At 33.7% G+C, this 20069-nt stretch overlaps 2 protein-coding genes across 13 annotated transcripts in view; one reads left to right on the top strand and one right to left on the bottom strand.

Annotated features, from left to right (window-relative positions):
* The first annotated feature begins 251 nt into the window (after positions 1-251).
* Positions 252-4183, top strand: LOC141293019 (uncharacterized). The gene is made up of 6 exons (XM_073825065.1): positions 252-331; positions 848-1159; positions 1641-1733; positions 2235-2339; positions 3121-3160; positions 3247-4183. The coding sequence occupies exons 1-6, from the start codon at positions 283-285 to the stop codon at positions 3290-3292; spliced, it is 645 nt and encodes a 214-aa protein (XP_073681166.1). The 5' UTR covers positions 252-282; the 3' UTR covers positions 3293-4183.
* Positions 4184-7839: 3656 nt separating this feature from the next.
* The window catches only part of cast (calpastatin), a 49195-nt gene continuing 36965 nt past the window's right edge, over positions 7840-20069 (bottom strand). For 11 of the 12 annotated variants that reach the window (XM_073824407.1, XM_073824411.1, XM_073824413.1 and 8 more), the window contains 22 exons: positions 19968-20045; positions 19777-19890; positions 19176-19277; positions 18974-19090; positions 18712-18810; positions 18556-18606; positions 17490-17540; positions 17113-17187; positions 16938-16991; positions 16714-16800; positions 16492-16608; positions 16213-16311; positions 16055-16099; positions 15168-15278; positions 12503-12607; positions 12125-12217; positions 11988-12029; positions 11462-11587; positions 11298-11378; positions 11116-11148; positions 10692-10797; positions 7840-9061 (listed from right to left, as the gene is read on the bottom strand). In XM_073824407.1, coding sequence (XP_073680508.1) covers positions 10699-10797; positions 11116-11148; positions 11298-11378; positions 11462-11587; positions 11988-12029; positions 12125-12217; positions 12503-12607; positions 15168-15278; positions 16055-16099; positions 16213-16311; positions 16492-16608; positions 16714-16800; positions 16938-16991; positions 17113-17187; positions 17490-17540; positions 18556-18606; positions 18712-18810; positions 18974-19090; positions 19176-19277; positions 19777-19890; positions 19968-20045 — 1779 coding nt within the window. In that variant the 3' untranslated portion in view covers positions 7840-9061; positions 10692-10698. The remainder of the gene's footprint in view (positions 9062-10691; positions 10798-11115; positions 11149-11297; positions 11379-11461; positions 11588-11987; positions 12030-12124; positions 12218-12502; positions 12608-15167; positions 15279-16054; positions 16100-16212; positions 16312-16491; positions 16609-16713; positions 16801-16937; positions 16992-17112; positions 17188-17489; positions 17541-18555; positions 18607-18711; positions 18811-18973; positions 19091-19175; positions 19278-19776; positions 19891-19967; positions 20046-20069) is intronic. The other variant, XM_073824410.1, reaches the window with a different exon arrangement.

The raw sequence follows: 20069 nt of genomic DNA, 5'->3' as shown, positions 1-20069 counted from the left end.
CATTTTAAATTTTTTCTCGACAATTTTTTGAGGACTACTCATTTTTAAATTTTATATATATATTTTTTTAGATTTGATCAAATAGTTGATGTATTTTAGAAGCAACAAAACAAATATACATTTTGATATTTAATTTCTTAAGTGCAAATTTCTCTGTTGAAAACCATGAAAAGGAAAGTGAGGGTTTGGGAGGGGCAGACGGGGAGATTTTTTTTCTTCCTTTTAGTTGTATTGTTCCTGGTGTTGTAGAAGAACTGAACGTTTGTGCGGAGAATTGAAAAAATGTATCAAATATACATTGGATTTTGTGTGATTTTGTCCTTCTTCAATAGTGAGTAGAACATTTTCTTGTATATAATATTGTATTGTATTTACAATATAGGAAATGTTTTAGGTATTTACAATTACGTGTAACAGATCGCTCGAAATCTTTTGAACAGAGCAAAAATAATGACTCAGATTTTGTCTAGAAGTAAATATTTGTACATTATTTTATATATAGTTTAGAGTAATTTTATTGTAGGTTTTATTTCTGTAAAGTAATACTTTTTAAATTCAACTTTTAGCTTTTTTTTTTTTACATAGAAATTGAATGGAAATTATGATACAGTACAGAAATTATGATATACATTTATACTGACATGTTTAAATATATGAAAAGCTAAGTTTCAGTTAACTCAATAGTAAAACAAGTTCTATTTTTGCATCACAGTGTGCAGAGGAATTTAGTTATGTAGATATCTTTTAATACAACCACATAAAAAATATATCTGTTCCAGGAGGTATTGGTTTAAACATGGACTAAAGTCTTGTTTTTCTTCATATTAAATTATTTCTTTGTCTCTAGGGGGCTTTGCAAATCCCATCTACAAAGAAGGAGTGGAGGTACCTGTTCATTGTGACCCCAAAATATCTGGCGCCATTACATTCTGGTTTCAAATCAACACAAGTGGTGCAAAGTACTTGTTTTCTGTTAAAGGCACAGAAGAAAAGGCTAATGCTGATAAGACAAAATACAAAGTGAACAAAAATGCGGATAAAGTTAGTTTGACCATTCAGTCTTTCAAGAAAACAACAGACAGTGGTTTTTACACCTGCGCAGCCATGAACAACAATAGACTCATCTTTGGAGACCTGACAGAAATTAAAGGAGAAGCAGGTGAGAAAATGCTTTTTCTAAATATTATGATTAATGATAAATTATTTCACATCTGCATTTGTCTGCTGACACTTCAAAAGAGTCAAGTAAATAATGCACATTGCAGAAATTATTTTCTTAATCAGTATTCTCACAGTTTTTCATTCTATCTATCTATTGATCTATCTACACAAAAATAAAATTAATTGAGATAATAATTTAATTTGTAATCATCGTGAATTTTAATGTGAATTAAGTTCATTTTTGTTACTTTATTGGCAAATGTATTTTTTTTTTAAAGAAAAAAATCTATGGTTTATTTTGAAACAATGCTAATGGAGTACAAAGTTTAATCTATATTCTTTGAAAACAACTCTTAATATATTACAAATATTTGATTCTCAAATGTATCTTGTTTTAATGTTGTTTAGATATTTTCACTGAAAATGCAAACAAAAAACAAGAATATAGGGGATCATAGTTGCTTGCATCTTTGTTACAGATCCAACAACAACACCTCGAACAACTGCTCCAGTACAACCAGAAATTACACCAACGGTGACTATGACAAAAGCACAGTGTAAATGTTCAAAAGGTTTGTTTGACTATGTGTTTATATACATAGCATTTATGCGTGTGTGCGTGTGTGTGTGTGTGTGTGTGTGTGTGTGTGTGTGTGTGTGTGTGTGTGTGTGTGTGTGTGTACCTCGTATTCATCACATTGCGGGGACCAAATGTCCCCACAAGGATAGTAATAGCAGTAGATTTTGACCTTGTGGGGACATTTCTTAGGTCCCCATGAGGAAACAGGGTTATAAATCATGCACAATGAGTTTTTTTGAGGAAGTAAAAGTGTGCAAAATCTCCTGTGAGGGCTAGGTTTAGGTGTAGGGTAGGTGTAGGGCCATAGAAAATACGGTTTGTACAGTATAAAAACCATTACGCCTATGGAATGTCCCCATAAAACATGTAAACCTGTGTGTGTGTGTGTGTGTGTGTGTGTGTGTGTGTGTGTGTGTGTGTGTGTGTGTGTGTGTGTGTGTGTGTTATAAAATCCAACAGCGCTGTAATAATTAGGCCGTGTATATGTTCACAGCCCCGAAGCCCAGCATCAACTGTGAGATTTGGATATTGTCAACTTTAGGCTGTGGTTGTGGAGTTCTACTCATTCTGCTGATCTTCACAATTTTGTACTGCAACCGTAAGTCGCATCCATCTTTTAAATCATGCATACTACAAAAAAAAAATGGTAATTTTTTTAACTGCACATTTTTGGAAAAACTGATTATGGGCCAAATAAGTTTTGGAACAAATATGCAATTACATACAGTTACTCTTAAGTTAAATTTAGGGCTTAAATACAAGAAATGCAAATCCACAATCATAAATGTTAAGAAACAGTATGTGTAAGATATATAGCTGTAAAATAGAAATACTACTACACAATTATTTATTTAGAACAAAACTAGACAAACACACAAGCAAATATGTAAATATGTGGACTGGTTTATAAGAATAAGCTATATATAACTTATATTTTATACATTTATATTATTAATAATAACATACCTGCAGTAGAGAGCACATATAGGTGGCATTTTGAAAATGTGTTCCCGCTAATACTAAACAAATGACAGAGGGCTCTGGTCATACATCGAGCTCCATAGGAGAGGGCGCTAATTTAGTTTTACATTTACATATTTCCATATATAATATATGCATACATTTTAATCACATATATGCATATATTACCAATTTACTCATTACATGTTCATAGAAACTGCTTTATTTTTGGATACATTTTTTTCTTAATTTTGTTGAAAATTTTAATTGCAGTTTAATTTATTTAAAACAATGTATTAATGTTGTGGATGTGTGCGTGCGTGCGTGTGTGTGTGTGTGTGTGTGTGTGTGTGTGTGTGTGTGTGTTTATAGATATAGATTTTAGTAAAATCTTCATAAAATGTTTAATTCCTCTCCAGGTATGAGAACGAGACGATGTCCCCATCATTACAAAAGACAGTAAGTCGTTCTCTCTTTTTTTTTCTTGCAGTGTGTCATTAACGTGATCCTATTTCTGATCAACAATCTCAATTTATCATTTTCAGACCAAGACCTGCTGGCCATGCTAAACTGCCCAACAACCACTTCTAGCTCCAGTAAAGATGCAGGAAAGTCCAGTATACTGGTTAAAGATATCTTTGATTTAATTTCTTCTCAATAAGCACATTTAAAAGCAGTTTCTTTCTTCATGACTATTCAGACTGTACAGCCTTAAATCTGAATTTTTTTGATCCTTCAATGAAAATGTTCAAAACATCATTATTTTTGTTTCGAATTTAGATCATTTTTATAGTCATCATGTCTTTTTATCAGTAACGCTGACAGACTGTTTTTCTTTACATGGTTTTTGATCTTAATCTGTACCTAGTGAAATATTGTATGTTTTGCTTCAATGTAGATTTATTAAATGGGGCTTATCAAGATTTAAAGTGAGGTAAAAATGATCACAAAAGCATCTTTAAGCTTTGAATTACATCATGTTTAGGTGTCACCTTGCATTGTAATCTGTTTAAAATAGAAATATGCCATCTGCTGGCTATCAGCGATAGTACGAACCTCATTATAAATATGTAAATAACACAAAGTTGCTTTGTGGCCGAGCACCACCATGTGGACAATAAGAGTAATACTGAATTGTGTATGTTGTGAGTCCTCAGCGGATTGTGCTCAAACAATGCAGATCAATTAATATGAACATATGCAAGACATGTGCTTGTGTGTCAACCGTTTTTACTGTAGTGTGAGTTTGTGTTGCTCTCTGCTGCCGTTCAGAAGCTAAGCCACTGTATTTGATCTGAAAATGTGATACTTAGTGATACTTCTAGATGTCTTTGTCCTGAAAATGAATGTTCAGCATCCACATAATGCCTATCAACGTGTGTACTGACTCTTACCTTTTTGTATGGTTTGTTTTGGGAATCAGCTTTTCGGCCATGCAGCTCGACAAAAACTGGACCTGCCTGTAAATACAGACAAATAACGAAATAAACAGTACTTGTACAAGGCCACTAGAGAGGTGTTTTGTTATTCTTGCACGTGGGTTTGTGGTACGCTATGTGATCTTGTGAGCTTTTTCATCCTTTCAGAAGTGTGTTCCTATATTTGTAGAGGAACTTAGCGTCTGGGCTGACATTGGAAAAAATGCATCAAATACGCATTATATTTTGTGCTATTTTGTCCCTCGTCTATGGTGAGTAACATTTTCTTGTTAATAGTATTAAAATGCATTTACATTTATAGGAAATATTTGAGATTTGAAGTAAAGGACGGTCAAAATAATCACTCAGATTTAGCCTGAATAAAGTAATGATTTTGTTTTACTACTCTAATCGTTTTTAGATGGTATTGGTTCACACATGAATTGAAAAGTTTAGTTTTTTTTTTTTTTCAAACTAGACCATTTTATTTGTTCCAGGGGGCTCTGCATTTAACTACATGTATGAAGGACAGGATGTAACAGTCAATTGTGACCCCAAAATATCTGGCGCCATTACATTCTGGTTTCAAATCAGCACAAGTGGTGCAAAGTACTTGTTTTCTGTTAAAGGCACAGAAGAAAAAGCTAATGCTGATAATAAAAAATACAAAGTGAACAAAAATGCTTATAAAGTTAGTTTGACCATTCAGTCTTTCAAGAAAACAACAGACAGTGGTTTGTACACCTGCGCAGCCATGAACAACAATAGACTCATCTTTGGAGAGCTGACAGAAATTAAAGGAGAACCAGGTGAACATCTGACTGTTTAATTTTATAAGCTTTATATAAGGTTAAATTAGAAACAGTGATCACTTCTGCATTTGTTTGCTGATTCTTCAGAAGTGTAAAATGTAAAAGCACTGTAAAAAGGTTGTTGAGATATTTTTACTGAAAAGCAAACAAAACAACAGATAAAAATGTACAAAAATATCACTTGATGATATGTGTTTCTCTAATGTTTTTGCTAATATCTCGGTTTCAGATCCAACAACACAACCTCCAAAAATTGCTCCAACAGATCCAAATTCAGTCATGGAGACTACAGAAGAAAAACAGTGTATTTCTTGTAAAGTACAAGGTATGTAGTAACAATAATAACACTTGACAGGCAGCTAATAGTCCTTGGAAGATGAAAATGAGTATATAAATCAGTGTTGTAGTGATCAGATTGTATATATGTTCACAGACCCGGAACTCAAATTTACCTGCTGTGACTCTTGGATATTCTCATCTCTGTTCTGTGGTTGTGCTCTTCTCCTCATTTTGCTGATCATCACAATTTTGTTCTGCAGCCGTAAGTCACTTCCACCTTTTAAATCACACAAATTGCAACAGTGTTACAGTTTTTTAAATTGGTTATATATAGACCATATAATTTTTCTAACATGCAAGCTATTGTGGGCAGTTGCACCACATATATTTGCATATATCATGAATATATTTACATTCATATAAACCAAATACTTGGTTGTAATCTGACAAAATTCTGACACACTTGTGAAGAATTGCAGTGTTTTTTAATAAAAAAATATTTTAAATTTTTTTTTTTTACAAAATTTTAGTTAAATTTAAAGGGGACATTGGTATGATCCTTTCGGGTCTTCTTGGAATCTCTACAAAAGACTTTGGTTAAAAGGTTAAAATTACTCAATGTTAATGTAAAACAACACCATTTTTACATTGTCAATAACACTCTGTCCACAGCGAGCCATTTCGGTGCATGTCTCTTTAAATAATAATGAGCTACTGCTCACCCCGCTCCTCTCTTCTGTTTTCTTTTATGTATTCGGTGGCACAATACCATCAAAAACAAAAACTAATCCACTGTGTCCTTAGTGGTTTCGATGTTGGGAGAAAATAAAAACCCTTACATTTACTTTTACATCCAACTACAAAATACCTGCATTGCTTATGAGACGTTGTTGCTACAGCTGCATGAGTGTGGAGAAAATGTAAAAGGGTGGAAATATGCTAATATGGGACAGTCTGTCAGCAGTCATATTATGTCATCATACTGCTCAGAAAATCAAAACGGCTTGAAAAATGAGACTTTTTAGTTTTACAGAGATTAAAAAAAATGGAGTAAATGGGTTTTTTTGCATTGTTGTAGGGTGGTTGTGTCCTTACACTGCTGAACACATTTATATGCAAACACCACATAAAAGTGAGTTTTGCATCCGATGTCCCCTTTAACAACAAATCTCTTTTTTTTTTTCCATTCTTGTTTTGTTCCAGACTTCAGAACAAGTCAATGTTCCCACAATCATATACAACAGTAAGTAGTCTTGTGCTTTGGTCAAATTTAACATGCAGCACACTTTTGAAGATTTTTGTTTTTGTTGAACAGTGAAAGTGAATGATGGCACAGTTCGGTTTCTGTTCAACAATCTCAATATCTCCTTTTCAGACCTCAAACCACACCTGCTGACAATGCTAAACTGCTCGACACTCCTTTATAGCTTCAGACACAAAGTCCAGTCCTGCTTAAAGATTTCATCCAATTCTCAATATGCAGACATTAAAATCTGTTTACCTTTTATGACTATTCATTCTACAGAGCCTTTGTGTATCTTTTAAATGAATGTGTTCTAATTCTTATACAGTTGTAGTCAAAAGTTTACATACTCCTTGCAGAATGTTAACATTTTACAAAATGCATGTTTATTTTTTATTTAGCACTGACCTGAATAAGATATTTCACATGAAATATGTTTACATACAGTCCACAAGAATAATATTTGAATTTATAAAAACAACACAGGTCAAAAGTTTACATATACTTGATTCTTAATACGGTGTTGTTACCTGAATGATCCACAGCAGATTTTTTTAGTCCCTTGTTTCTCCTGAACAGTTAAACTGGTTGATGTTTCAGCATTTTTATGTATTTGAAGCCTTTCCAACAAGGACTGTGTGATTTTGAGATCTCTTTTCACACTGAGGACAACTGAGAGACTCAGATGCAACTATTACAGAAGGTTCAAATGCTCACTGATGCTCCGGTAGAAAAAAACAAAGCATTAAGAGCCAGGGGGTGAAAACTTTTGAACAGAAATGTTTTGCCTAGATATATCTTTTTTCCCCATTTAGTGCTGTCTTTTAGAAGCTACAGAAGATACTTCCATGTTTTCCAGAAGACAAAATAAGTTTTATTTTCCCTTATCTTCAAATTTAAAAGGTTTTGACCCCATCTACTAATGCATTGTTTTTCTTTCTGGAGCATCAGTGAGCATTTGAACCTTCTGTAATAGTTGCATATGAGTAATGAGTATATGAGTATTCATATACTTTGTTGAAAGGGGTTCAAATACACAAAAACGCTAAAAAAAACAAAACAAAGAATTTATGGGACCTGATGAATTTTTCTGTAGAACAGCAGGCAGTTTAACTGTTCAGTGCAAACAAGGGACTCATGAACAACTCATAAACATCTTTTATGTGAAACATCTCATTTAGGTCAGTGCAAAATAACATGCATTTTGTATGATTCCTCTTATTTTGCAGATGCTGTAGTTCTTTTTTGCATTTTCTTTGTAACTTTGTGATCTTTCAGTACATAAAGATGGACTAGTCAGTTTGAATTTCATTTTAATAAGCATTTTAGAAACTATTATCATTCTCTGTAAACACACACCCAAAAAATAAAATATCTGAGCCCCTATTATCATTACATCTTTATTTGCATAAAGATTTTAAGAACAGAACATTTCAGACTAACAAAACAAGTTGTTTTTATTTTTTTAAGAGTAAAAATCCCTTCTTGAAAATACCGTCCTGTCACAATGACTAGTACACAACGTCTTAGATCGCTCTAGGAAAACCCGTCTGAATCTGTTCAACATTTCATTACCAAAAACTACGGAAAACACTTGGGTTTAAAGGTCATATTTTGGTTTCTATCATCAGCCATTTGAACATTTAAAAGCATCAAACAAGAAGGCCCTGACGTTAAGCAAAACGGCAACGTTGCGGTTGCCCTTAAAACCAACACAAGTGACTTAAACTGAAAGTGAAAGATTCTGACTTTGCCCACCACATCTAATGCAACACCTGCCAACTTATTAGTGGTTCTGAAATACATTTAACACCTTGAGCTTAAGCTAAAAAAAAAAAAAAATCTAATTTCACCTCTAAAATCAAATGGAGAACACTTTAACAGTATGGTGTGCAAGTTATTTTTCAATGCTTTTGTGATTAAAACAGGCACATGGGGCGTTTAGTGTTTGCAATATTATTTTACAGTTATTCTCGAGAGCATCCTTGTAAGTGCACTTCAGGAAACGAACTACAAAGAAAAAAAAACACACCTCCCATACAAACCTTTTTTTAACTTGTATCATTATACAGACATTCAACAGCATTCAAAAAGGCATAATCACGGTCATCTACTGCAATTCCTGTACTGTAAACGATTATTTCATAAGCTACGGCATCTCTGTACACTAGTGTCTCAATAGATCCTCAAACAGCAACAGACTGTCATCTCTGTGAACAGGAAGACTGTAGAGAGACCCCCAGTAAAGAGAAAAAAAATGTATATGGCATAATATTTTTTTTTTTTACTGTGAGGAAAATTATATCACAAGGCCACACCAAAATAGACAACTGTAAATAGAACAATACATGCACTTGATGTAAACATCTTTTCTGTATATACATGTTCTATCACTCACAAAGAGATAAAAGACTGTTATATTTATCGTTGCTTTGCTTTAGGAGAAAAGAAGAGGGGGACTCTGAAAAAAAAACACGTTTAAGTGTCTCTGTGCAGTTATAATTTTTTCATTTAATTCCATTCCGTGTCCACCATATAATATATTTCTTGTCCGAGCAGCTCCCTTTAATAGTTTCTTGACTTAGGGATGAAGAGAAACGCCATGAATCTGAAAAATAAATACATGGATAAACTTTAATAGGATGGATTTCAATATAATAAATAAAATATACAGTTGAGGTCAAAAGTTTACATACACCTTGCAGAATCTGCAAAATGTTAATTAGTTTAGCAAAATAAGAGGGATCATACAAAATGGTGTTTTTTTTTTATTTAGTACTGACCTGAATAAGGTATTTCACATAAGAGTTTTACATGTAGTCCACAAAAGAAAAATAATAGTTGAATTTATAAAAATGACACAGTTCAAATGTTTACATACATTTGATTCTTAATACTGTGTTACCTGAATGATCCACAGCTGTGTTTTGTTTATGATAGTTGTTAAACTAACTGCTATTCTTCAGACAAATCCTTCAAGTCTCACAAATTCTTTGGTTTTTCAGCGTTTGTGTATTTGAACCCTTTCAAAAAAATGACTCTATGATTTAGAGATCTATGTTTTGACACTGAGGACAACTGAGGGACTCATATGCAACTATTACAGAAGGTTCAAACACTCACTGATGCTCCAAAAGGAAACATGATGCATTAATAGCCGGGGGTGAAAACTTTTGAACAGAATGAAGATGTGTACATTTGTCTTATTTTGCCTGAATAACATATTTTGGTTTTATTGAGTTTGCCCTTCAGAAGCTACAGAAGATACTTTCATGTTTCTGAGAAACAAAAGTTAAATTTACCCTGATCTTCAATTTCAAAATGTTTTTACCCTCCAATGAAATCATGTTTCCTTCTGAAGTATATAAGTCCCTCAGTGTGAAAAGATGGATATCAAAATCATAGTCATTGTTGGAAAGGGTTCACATACATAAAATAGCTTAAAAACCAAAGAATTTGTGAGACCTGGAGGACTTTTCTGAAGAACAGCAGGAAATTTAACTGTTCAGGACAAACAAGGGACTCATGAACAATTATCACTAAACTAAAACAAAGCACAGTATTCAAAATCAAACTTTTGAAAGGGGTCATTACAAAAAATTAAACTATTATTTTCTCTTGTGGACTATAAGTAAACATCTTGTGAAATATCTTATTCAGGTGAGTACTAAATCAGAAAAGACCATGCATTTTGTATAATCCCTCTTATTTTGGTAAATTTAATTAACATTTTGCAGATTCTGCAAGGTGTAGGTAAACTTTTGACTTCATATACACTCCGGCTCAAAAGTTGGGAGTCAGTATGAAGTTTATGAAGGCCAAAATACACCTAGAAACAGTAATATTACTACAAATATCTGGTTTCTGTTTTAATATATCAAATGCAATTTATTCCTGTGATGCAAAGCTGAATTTTTAGCATCATGACTCCAGTATTTAGTGTCACATGATTTTTCAGAAATCATTCTAATATGCTGATTTCCTTTTCAAGAAAAATTCATTTTTAGCAATGTTTAATTTTTTTTTCAGAATTGATTGATGAACAAAAAAACAGCATTAATTTGAAATACAAATTACTTTCTAATCAATTTAATGCATCCTGGCCAAATATAAGTATTAATTTCTTAAGAAAAAAAACAAAACAAAAACAACATACTGTCACCAAAACCTTTGAACGGCAGTATAAATATATCATAAAAATATAAAGTAAATTCAAAGAGGTTTGTCAAGATACTGACGTGCGATCTATCTGTTTCCGCTCTTGCCGGAAGATGAAGGCACCACATCTGAGCTCGGTTTCCCGGGCAGCTTATCCGTGGCTGATGAGTCTTCTACTGTCTGTTTCTAAGAAAAACAAAAATCAGAATTTTAACACATGCAAACCAAGTACACAATCATTTGATTCAAGCACGTGGCTGAGAAATAGAAAAGCAGCTTTGTGGCAGAGCACCACCCTGTGGACGCAAGGAGTGATAGTGAATTCTGTATGCTGTAAATGCAAAGCATTTGAGTAACAGACCGGCCACAGAGTTTAAACAGCCATGTACTTGTGGTTCAGCCAATAGAATGGTGTTTGAGTTTGTGTTTCTCCATGCTGCAGTTCATGAGCCAAAGCTGCAGTATAAGAACCAAAGTCATGCTTTTCATTTCTAATCAACCTACCTTTGGTTTAGACTTTGGTTTTGCACCCTTTCCCTGTAATCAGACAGAGACCCTTGATATAAACCAGTTTGAACTAATATTACGGGTCTGGGGGAAAACCTGGTGCTTTTTCAGAAATGAGTATGCATAAGTTTATCCTACTTTTTATTATCTCCCTTGACTTATTAGATTCTGTTTTTTACCTTTGGTTTGCTTTCTTTGGCTTTGTCAGTCAGGTTGGGAATCACTTTTTCTGCCAGCTGGTCAAAAACTGGACCTGATGCCTGTAAACAAAGACAAAGAAGTTAAATAGAATTTGTGTAAAGAATTTAGAGGGATGTTACTTTTACAGGTTTGTTTGTGGTACCAAAAATGTTGGAGGTTGTGGTTCAGGGGTGAAGCGTTGGGCATCAGTTGCAGAGGGTTTCACAGGCTGTGCTGTAGAAAAATCACTAGACAGCAGGTCGAGGGCCGTTGTGTCATCAATTGATGCCTGAGAAATAAACAGACAGACTGTTAAACGTTTTGAAGCAATAGCCAACATACATTGTATGGGTCAAAATGATCGATTCTTCTTTTATGCCAAGAATAATTAGGATATTAAGTAAAGATAGTGTTCCATGAAGATATTTTGTACATTTCCTACCATAAATATATCAAAACTTAATTTTCAATTAGTAATATGCATTGCTAAGAACTTTATTTGGACACCTTTAAAAGCGATTTCATATCTTAACAAACAATACATTATCTGAAAGCTGAATAAATAAGCTTTCTATTGATGTATAAATCTCAATTTCAAAATAATTGACCCTTAGGGCTGATTTTTTTGGTCTAGGGTCACTTATATGGTGTATATAAAACTGTATTAAATAATCTTTTTAATGAAGTACCTGCTTTGGTTTGGCACCTTTCTGTTTTGCTGCTTCAAATGCCTGGGGTGAAGACCAAAGAAAATTTGTCAAATCATTAGTTTTAATTGTATATGAATGATCCATTGGTATGGAAACATGTTGGAAAATCAAGTCACCTTGCGCTCTTCCTCTGTGAACCGATGGTCCGGTGGAAGGGTGTCGTCTCTCTCACCTGGTTTGCTCACTCTCTCCTCCACTACATCCTTTTCCTGTTGGGAAGATTAAGGTGATAACTTAAGGATATAGTACTGTCATCATTTAGTTTACAGGACTAATTTCACCTTCTCTTTAGGTGGAGTTAAATTGATTTAGCTGATGTAACTAAAGCAGCACATGCAAATATTTGCATGTACAATGAGCATTTTGCCAAACAAATAATTAGAACCCTTGATTAAAATTAACTACAGCCCATTTATGCAGAGTGGCAGACACCACACAAAGGCAGGAAGCACCAGGTTTGGTGGCGCTTTTCACATATCAATAAATGCTTTTACCTTAACAACATTTTTAGGCGGGACAGGGGCAGGCTCAGGGGCTGGTTTAATGTCTCCTAGAGTGTCTGAGAGGGCATCCAAAGCTGATGAGGTATCTTCTGACAACTTCAACGAACAGTACAAGAGAAAGTCAGTATAGAGTGAAAGTCTGAAAATGTATAACACTACCAGTCAAAAGTTTTTGAACAGTAAGATTTTTTGTTTTTAATAGAAGTCTCTTTTTGACTCCAAGTCATCATTTGATTCGAAGTAGAGCAAAAACAGTAATATCGTTAAATATTACTACAATTTAAAATACCTGGTTTCTATTTAAATATATATAAACATTAAATATATATAAATATTAAATATATTATCAAATGTAATTTATTCCTGTAATGCAAAGCTGAATTTTTAGCATCATTACTCTAGTTTTCAGTGTCACATCATCCTTCAGAAATCATTCTAATATTCTGATTTGCTGCTCAAGAGCCATTTTTATTATTATTATCAGTATTTAAAACAGTTGAGCATATTCTTTCAGAATTATTTGATGATTAGAAAGATCCAAAGGTCAGCATTAATCTGAAATAAAAAGCTTTTGTAACATTATACACTATACCATTCAAAAGCTATCAAAGTATAATTTTTTTGGGAAAGAAATTACAGAAATACTTTTATTTATCAAGGATGCTTTAAATTGATCAAAAGTGATGGTAAAACATTTATAACATTACAAAAGATTTCTATTATTTCGAATAAATGCTGTTCTTCTGAACTTTCTATTCATTAAAGAAACCTGACAAAAAAAATCTCAGCTGTAGGGCTGTGCGATATTGAAGAAAAATGTGATGTGGAATAACTCATTAAATAATGCGATATTAAATATGCAATATGATAATGCTTACAGTGCCACAAGCTCAGATTAAACAGTTTTATGCAGTTCTGTGAACTTCCAAAACTATCTGGTGTCATATATATATATATATATATATATATATTAGGGGTGGGCATAGATTAATTTTTTTAATCTAGATTAATCTAGATTAAATCTTGGAATTAATCTAGATTAATCTAGATTAAAATGGCTAATTTGAATTCTGCTGAAGGCATTCAGAATATGTGTGCTACCCAAATAATGACTTAAAGTCTTTGAGAATGGATCATAAAGCTCATAAAGCTGTTCTATGATAATTTGTTGATGAAAATAAATTATGTTCAATTAGATGTACTTGTGTTTACTAACTAACTAACAATGAAATAATTTTTTCTACATATTAGATTTTTTTTTTTATTTTTTTAACGTCAACACCTACCCAGCCCATTACATGTTACACCGTACTTTTATTTTGACAGGTTGCCGTGAAGTTTCTGTGTCATACAGTATGATATGATGCTAGTTTTCTCAAATGAAACGGTAAAAGTGACACTTACAGCAGTTTTGGAGATTGAGTTTCTGTTCATGTGAGATGAAAATGCCAAAAATTACCGGGAGCGTCACGTGTGTTTCAGTATGCGTGTAGTAAAAGCTCGTCTCCATCATTCATACATACAGCTAGGCAAACGGAACATATCGGATTCATATTAAAACGGTCTTTTTGCATTTCAGTTTTCACATACACTAGTCCATATCGCGATTTGAATTAAGTGACTGACCAACATTTGATTTATGAATCCAAAAAACGACGAATTTACGTGGCATTTCGCTATAGTAGATTCGGTTTTTATGAATGGAGGACGACGTGATCCCATCTGTGTTTTGGCGGAGGAGACTTAAACGCGCGACCATATTCTATAGTCTTCGGTATACATCCGCGTTAAACTATCAAGGTGAAAGTCATCATAGCTTGCGTAGTTTAGACCCAGCTCCCAACCCAAATTTGAGAATAGATTAACGGCGATATTTTTTTTATCGCGCGATAAGAGTTTCACGTTAACGCAGCACGTTAACGCCGATAACGGCCCACCACTAATATATATATATATATATATATATATATATATATGGTTATTTGTATTTAAAAATTCATTGTGTTTGCGCACACTTGGCGAATAAAGCTCATTCTGATTCTAATATAACTAGCATTCTTGTTTCACTTTTTGTGAGAAGAAAGTACCCTTGCAATGATTAAAAGTGTAATCATTAGTGTAATCAAAGAAAATATAACACAAAATAAAACACTGCTTGGTCTTTACTCTATGAATTCACTGATTCTTATTTAAGCTACAAAAGTTATTTAGGAAAGAGCAGTGAGTAATTTTCTTTTGTTCATGGCCCTAAATACTGCAAGCTATAGCGATATGCATATTGTGATATTTCGATATATTGCACAGCCCTACTCATCTGTTTTCAACATAATAATGATGATAATAATAATAACAACAATAATAATAAAAAATGTTTTTAAGCAGAAAATCAGAATATTAGATTGATTTCTGAAGGATCATGTGACTGGAGTAATGATGTTAAAAATTCAGCTTTGAAATCACAGGAATAAATTACATTTAAAATATATTCGAATAGAAAAGAGGTATTTTAAATAGTAAAAATATTTCAAAATTTTATTGCTTTTGCTGTACTTTGAATCAAATAAATGCAGGCTTGGTGAGCAAAAAAGACTTTAAAAAAATAATAATAAATCTGACTGTCAGTGTATGTGCAAATAAAGATAAATTGGACACTTACCTGTCTGTCAGCATGTGGGGGGCCAGAGACAGCAGACTGAACTTTAGACGCAGAACAAGGAGCGACAAAATCACCTGCAAGAGCATCTAAAGCCAAATCGGAATCTGAAGCCTTCAGAGCAGTGAGAAAAAAAAGATGAGAGAGATTTAAATTAACACTGAGATATTAAAATTAAACATACTACCATTCAACGGTTTCAGGTAAGCACTATTTTTTTTTTAAGAAAATGATACATTTAAATGACAGTAAAGACATTTATAATGTTACAAAAGATTTATATTTTAAAGAAATGCTGTTCTGTACTATTAGGTAGCACAACCATTTTCAACAATGATGATAATGATAGTGATAATTATAAAAAAAAATGTTTATTCAGCACTAGATGAGCACATTAGTATGCTAAAATATATTAAAACAGAAAACTTCCATAGTATGGAAAAAAAACTCAAAATATTTTATATTTAACAGAAGAAACTAATTTATATAGGCTCGGAAAATTTCAGGGGTGAGTAAATAATGACAGAACTCTCATTTTTGTGTGAACTATCCCTTTTACAACAAAAGACACCAAGTAGTTAAACATTTTAAGTTAAATCAGCTTAAAACAAGTCATTTTAACTTATTACAATAAAAATGAGTTGATTTAACTTTTGAGTTGAAATGACTTAAGTTGATTTTAAGGCAGCTGCTAAACTTAAGTCTTTAAGTTGAAACTGGTGAAAACTTTTTACAGTGCTTGGGAACAGTTTTAGTTGTCTCGGGAACCCCAGCAGATTTCTTTGTGTCCTGATTTAAAAATGAGTGGTTAAACAACTGAATGTCTATTAATATTATCTTGTTAATAAAAGTTCTAAAATGACTACTTTGAGGAGAAACATCTTTCCTACCTTTGGAACATCTTTAGTCTTTCCGGGAACCACTTCAGGTTTCTTCTTTTGAAACAAATTAACAGTGTTAAACTATCTGAATGCACATCATGAGCATTATATTACATGATATTGCTCTTATGGTGTTTCATTTGAATGAAAATGATTGTAATTATTACCTGTGCAGGAGGAGCAGAAGCCTTGACGGCAGGTGCTGCCGCGGGCTCCTCAAAACCTCCAGAAAGTAAGTCCAGTGCATCGTCTGTGCTCAGTGAGGGCTGAGAAAGACATCCACCAATCAGAACACAGCATCAAGTGACAGCAGCCAATAACAACACACGATTATTACTCAACTCAAACTAATTTCAGCTCACATAAATCAACATTCTCAATAAATGTAAAGTATTAAAATCATAATACAAGACATTAATCGGAAATGTTTGTATTCGATGTCTGACCTCTTTCGCAGGAGGAGGATATTTCTTGAGCTCTTCCTCTGTGAATCGGTAATCTGGTGGGAGCGTGTCTTCTCTCTCTCCAACTCGAACTCCCTTCTTTGAGGTCGCATCTTTCTCCTGCTCAAAAAACATTCAGCTATTACAAATGTAGCAATGACGTTTAGCAATCTATGCCACATTTATATTTGTAAATCAGAAACAAGGGAAGTGCAGGATTATTACATTAACAATGTCCTTGGGGTTAAGTTCAGGTTGTTTTTTGGGTGGCTCTGGAGCACTCAGTGTGTCGCCCAGAGCGCTGAGAGCATCCTACACAGAAATAGACAGCAAATAAAAACATATAGGGTACAAAAAGATGAACATCGGTTCAAACAAGTACTTAGTATGACCAATTTCATATTTTTGTGACTTATATGTATACAATTTTTGTCCAGTATTTGCAATACCTCATCTGACTGTGATGCTTGTGGAGGGAGAGTTTTAGGAGCACTTGAAGAAACCTACAGCACACAAGAACAGATTGGAATAGAATAGAAAATTATCTTCTGAGTGCAAACAAATACAGGAATTACTGCACTGAGTGCAATAATAACACAAATACAATCAAGCAATATAACCAACCTTAGATGCAGACTGTGCTGGAGCCACAAAATCACCTGCCAAAGCATCCAGTGCTGATAAATTATCCGCTTTAGCCTAAAAGATGATTAGAAAAACAAGAAGAAACCAGGTTAATGTGTGCAAGCAAAGCAATGACACAAAATTATTTGCATTATTACAAAGCATTCTGGAATAAACAACTATAATTCTATCATGTGTGCTATATTGCACTACTAACATATTTCTCAAATGTCTCTTGTATCACTCTGAGTTCTTATCCTATAATAAAGCAATTTCAAATTGAATCAATATTTCATGTGCATTTACTGATTTGGTACGTAGCCAAAAGTGATATCCAGTTAGCCAGTCAAAATAAAAGGCCTCCATGACTGTCCTACCTTGGAAACATCTTTAGTCTTCTCAGGAACCCCAGCAGGTTTCTTTGTATCCTGATTTGAAAAATGGCTAGTGGTTAAACAACTATTTCCATGCTTAAACCTACATAATGCTTAATCACCTTTAGAGAAGCTTTAAAGGAATAGTTCACCCAAAAAATACTCACACTTAAAGAATTATTTCACTTTCGGAACAAAAATTTACAGATAATGTACTCAACCCCTTGTCATCCAAGATGTTCTTTCTTCAGTCATAAAGAAACTGTTTTTTTTTTTTTTTTGAGGAAATCATTTCAGGATTTGTCTCTATATAAATGGACTTTAATGGTGCCTGCGAGTTTGAACTTCCAAAATGCAGCTTCAAATGTCTCTAAACCATCGCAGCTGAGGACCTAGCGAAATAACCTGTCATTTCTAAAAAGAAGAATTACAATTTATATACTTTTTAACCTTAAATGTTGGTCTTGTCTAGCTCTGTGTAAACCCTGTTTATTATGGTTCAAGACATTTCGCATAGGTCGAAAAACTCTCATTTTCTGTTTTATCTGTTGTAAAGGGTGTTTGTTTGTTCACTTTGTAAACACTGGGTCGATACTTTTGTAACAATGTAGGACGATTTTGAAGTTGGAGGAGAAAATGAGATGGGAGTTTTTTGACATACCCTAACTATCTTGAACAGGAATACGCAGAGTTTTCACAGAGCTAGACAAGATGAGCATTTGAGGTTAAAAAGTATATAAATTGTCAATTTGTTTAGAAAATAACAGATCGTTTCGCTAGATAAGACCCTTCTTCCTCGGCTGGGATCGTTTAGAGCCCTTTGAAGCTGCATTTAAACTGCATTTTGAAAATTCAAACTCGCAGGCATTACAGAAGTCAACTATATGAAGAGATATCCTGAAATGGTTTCCTCAAAAAACAATTTCCTATTGACCGAAGAAATAAAGACATGAACATTATGGATGACAAGGGGTGAGTAAATTATCTTTACATTTTTGTTCTGAAAGTTTACTTCTTTAACAAACGTTATTTTAAAAATAACTACTTTGAGGAGAAACATCTTTCCTACCTTTGGAACATCTTTAGTCTTTTCGGGAACCACTTCTGTTTTTTTCTTTTCCTGATTAAACAAATTAAGTGTTTAACTATCTGAATGCACATTATACATGGTATAATATTGCTCTGATGACGTCTCATATTTATTAAAAATACTATAAAATTTCACCTGTGCAGGAGGAACAGCGGCCTTGACGACAGGTGCTGCCACGGGCTCTTCGAAACCTCCAGAAAGTAAGTCCAGTGCATCATCTGTGCTCAGTGAAGGCTGAGAAAGACATGCATTTGATCAGAACACAGCATCCAGTGGCAATAGTCGATCACAACACACCATTGTAACAACTTAAAATCAACATTCTCAATGTATGTAAAGTATTAAAATAATAACAGAAGACATTTATCTGAAATGTATATTGTATTCGATGTCTGACCTCTTTCGCTGGAGGAGGATATTTCTTGAGCTCTTCCTCTGTCAATCTGTATCCTGGTGGTATTGTGTCTTCTCTCTCTCCAACAAGAACACCCTTTTCTGATTTCTGTTTCTTTTCCTGTTCAAAAATACGTAAATTATTAAAAAGATAAATGCATATATATTATGCATACATATATGAAATATAAATAAAAAAGTCTTACATCAACTATCTGCCCTGGCTTGAGTTCAGGTGATTTTTTGGGTGGTTCTGGAGCACCCAGTGTGTCACCCAAAGCGCTGAGAGCGTCCAGCGACATGTCCGTCTGGAAGAAAAAGAGAAAGAGAAAATGAACACAATTTCAGTTTTTTATAATTAAAATATGTTGACTGATCTACAACACAGAGTTCACCCAAAAATGAAAATTCTGTCATTAATTACTCACCCTCATGTCGTTCCAAACCCATAAGACCTTTTTTCATCTTCGGAACACAAATTAAGATATTTTTGATGAAATCCAAGAGCTTTCCGACCCTCCATAGATAGCTAGGGTCCAGAAAGGTACCAAGAACATCGACAAATTAGTCTGTGTGATGTCAGTGATTTATTTGGTTGATGTTCTTGGTATCTTGGGCCTTGAATGTGGTAGGACCCTTGGGTTCAGAATTCACGTTCCGAAGATGAATGATTGTCTTAGATTTGGAATGACATGAGGGTGAGTAATTAAACACAGGATTTTAATTTTTGGATGAATCATCCCTTTAAGATATGTAATGAATATTATTTCATTAAAGTATTCATTTGATAAGGGTTTTTTTATTGACCTCATCCTTCTTTGGTTTAGCGGGTTGTGCAGGCGTATCCATCCTGGGTTTCTTGTCAGCTGGTGGAGCAGGCGATTTGGCTACAGTAGCAGGTTGAGATGTTGTTGGTTGTTTCTGCTCAAGTAGAGAAAGACATGTTTAGTTTTTTGGAAAGGGTTAAATAATGTTTTAGTGTTTTTAAATGCTGTTACCTGCTGAGAAGGTGGAGGGGGAGCAAAGTTGGAGAGGCCTGCTGAACGAACATCGGTTGCTCCTATCGTTTCAGTTTTCTGAAAAACAGCAAATAAATATAT

Source organism: Garra rufa, chromosome 19 (assembly GCF_049309525.1).
Source record: "Garra rufa chromosome 19, GarRuf1.0, whole genome shotgun sequence".
Lineage (NCBI taxonomy): Eukaryota > Metazoa > Chordata > Actinopteri > Cypriniformes > Cyprinidae > Garra > Garra rufa.
Note: the sequence above shows the minus strand (reverse complement) of the source record. Positions and strands in the feature narration are given on the sequence as shown.

Bases quoted from the DNA above. Each gene is read 5' to 3' on its own strand.
- LOC141293019 (XM_073825065.1), top strand. From the start codon at position 283: ATGTATCAAATATACATTGGATTTTGTGTGATTTTGTCCTTCTTCAAT. The intron at 1,734-2,234 runs GTTTGTTTGACT...ATATGTTCACAG, and splicing joins ACAGTGTAAATGTTCAAAAG to CCCCGAAGCCCAGCATCAAC. The intron at 2,340-3,120 runs GTAAGTCGCATC...ATTCCTCTCCAG, and splicing joins CACAATTTTGTACTGCAACC to GTATGAGAACGAGACGATGT.